Source organism: Triticum urartu, chromosome 2A, assembly GCF_056163025.1.
Source record: "Triticum urartu cultivar PI428250 chromosome 2A, HENAU_Tu73, whole genome shotgun sequence".
In the NCBI taxonomy this organism is placed as follows: domain Eukaryota; kingdom Viridiplantae; phylum Streptophyta; class Magnoliopsida; order Poales; family Poaceae; genus Triticum; species Triticum urartu.
The window spans coordinates 526050743-526052837 of NC_141874.1; the positions used below are offsets into that span (position 1 = coordinate 526050743).

A 2095-nucleotide genomic window follows, 5' to 3' on the forward strand; every position below is an offset into this window, starting at 1 on the left:
ATCAACGAGCTAGTCAACTAGAGGCTTACTAGGGACATGGTGTTGTCTATGTATCCACACATGTATCTGAGTTTCCTATCAATACAATTCTAGCATGGATAATAAACGATTATCATGAACAATGAATTATAATAATAACTAATTTATTATTGCCTCTAGGGCATATTTCCAACAGCCGACTCCTCCATGAAGGCGGAGATCAAAGTGGACACGTCTGGGAAGGTGGCTCCTCAAGCTCCTCGGACTCCGGCTGGAGACACCAGTCGGAGCCAGCAACCAAATGAAAACAAGCGCAAGGCCACACTGCCAGCTCCCACCAGCTGGCAGGTGGCGACAATCGAAGATCGGCAGCTAGAAGGGCAGCCTCCACCCAAGCGTCAGAAGGGTGGCAAGACCAACTGGTTGCCCCCTTCTTGTACGAGCAGACTCTCGATGTGCCCTACAAATTCCACAGTGGATCAAAGCCGTCCAACCACACCACTCGGAAGTGCCACTGGCTCACCCGGATCACCAAGGGTGATGGGCTCCCGCCTCCTCCGCCTGCCGGCCCGCAGCCTCCTCCTCCACAGCAGGCTGCGGTTCGGCCAGTCGGCGCCATACAAGATGAATACCCTGAAGAGCATGGGTCTTATGTCGTGTTCACCAGCGTGGCTGACGATAGGCACGGCAGACGGCAGCGGCGACAAGAAGTAAATGCAGTAGCATCAGAGACCCCCGAGTTCATGCATTGGTCTGAGAAGCCCATCAGCTGGAGCAGAGCCGACCACCCGGAGGTGATGCCCAATCCCGGCTCTTATGCTCTGGTGTTGGATGCCACCTTTGCCACGGAGAGGCGAGCTGCTCGCTTCTCCCGAGTTCTGATAGATGGCGACAGCAGCATCAACATCCTGTACAAAGATACCATGGAGAAATTGGGAATCACGCAGAGACATCTTCTGCCCAGCCAGACTGTTTTCCATGGCATCGTTCCAGGCCTTTCCTGCTCACCAATCGGCAAGACTCAAATTGACGTCCTCTTCGGAGAAAAAGAGCACTTTTGCGGAGATCCAGTCTGGTTCGAGGTGGTGGACCTCGAGAGCCCCTATCACTCATTGCTTGGCCGGCCTGCTCTGGCCAAGTTCATGGCGGTCCCCCACTATACTTACCTAAAGATGAAGATGCCGAGCTCCAAGGGAATCCTGACCATAGCTGGAGACTACAAGAAGGTGTCCGTCTGCGCCGCGGATAGCAGCCAGTTAGCCGAGTCCCTCATGATCGCTGCTGAGAAGCGGCTCCTTGACCGGGTTATGGCTATGGCAGGCAAGCAGCCGGAAATGTCACCCAACCCCAAGGAGTCAGAAGCTGAGGGCTCGTTTAAGCCGGCCAAAGAAACCAAGAAGGTACCCTTGGACCCGGAGCACCCGGAGAGGAACACAGTCATAGGTGCAAACCTTGACAACAAATAGGAAGGCGAGGTCGTCGATTTCCTCCATGAGAATCGAGACATCGTTGCATGGTCTCCCAAGGACATGCCAGGTGTTCCGACGGAATTCGCCGAGCACAAGCTACATGTCTAGTCAGATGCCAAGCCAGTCAGGCAGCCCTTGCGCCGCTTGTCGGAAGAGAAGAGAAGAGTTGTTGGAGAAGAGATAGCCCGGCTCCTAGCAGCCGGCTTCATCATGGAAGTGTTCTTTCCAGAATGGTTAGCCAACCCAGTCCTAGTGCTGAAGAAGAACAAGCAATGGCGCATGTGTATTGATTATACCAGCCTCAACAAAGCATGCCCCAAAGACCCATTTGCTTTGCCAAGAATCGACCAAGTGATTGACTCCATAGCCAGATGCGAGCTATTGAGCTTTTTGGATGCATACTCAGGGTATCACCAGATCAAGCTAAACCCGGCCGACAGGCTGAAGACCGCCTTCATCACACCATTCAGAGCCTTCTGTTACCTGACCATGACGTTCGGCTTGAGGAATGCCGGCGCCACATTTCAGCGTTGCATGTAGAAGTGTCTCCTCAAGCAACTCGGCAGAAACACCCACGTCTATGTGGACGATGTTGTGGTGAAGACGGAGAGGCGTGGAACGTTGCTAGAAGATCTCAAGGAGACCTT

The 2095-nt window shown here is 53.6% G+C and overlaps 1 protein-coding gene across 1 annotated transcript; it reads left to right on the forward strand.

Annotated features, from left to right (window-relative positions):
* The first annotated feature begins 902 nt into the window (after positions 1 to 902).
* On the forward strand, positions 903 to 1445 carry LOC147985738 (uncharacterized). Its single transcript, XM_087541719.1, has one exon. It carries the CDS (start codon positions 903 to 905, stop codon positions 1443 to 1445), a length of 543 nt encoding a protein of 180 aa, XP_087397845.1.
* The last annotated feature ends 650 nt before the right edge of the window (positions 1446 to 2095 follow it).

Excerpts from the sequence above, each read along its gene's own strand:
- LOC147985738 (XM_087541719.1), top strand. The coding sequence starts at position 903 with ATGGAGAAATTGGGAATCACGCAGAGACATCTTCTGCCCAGCCAGACT.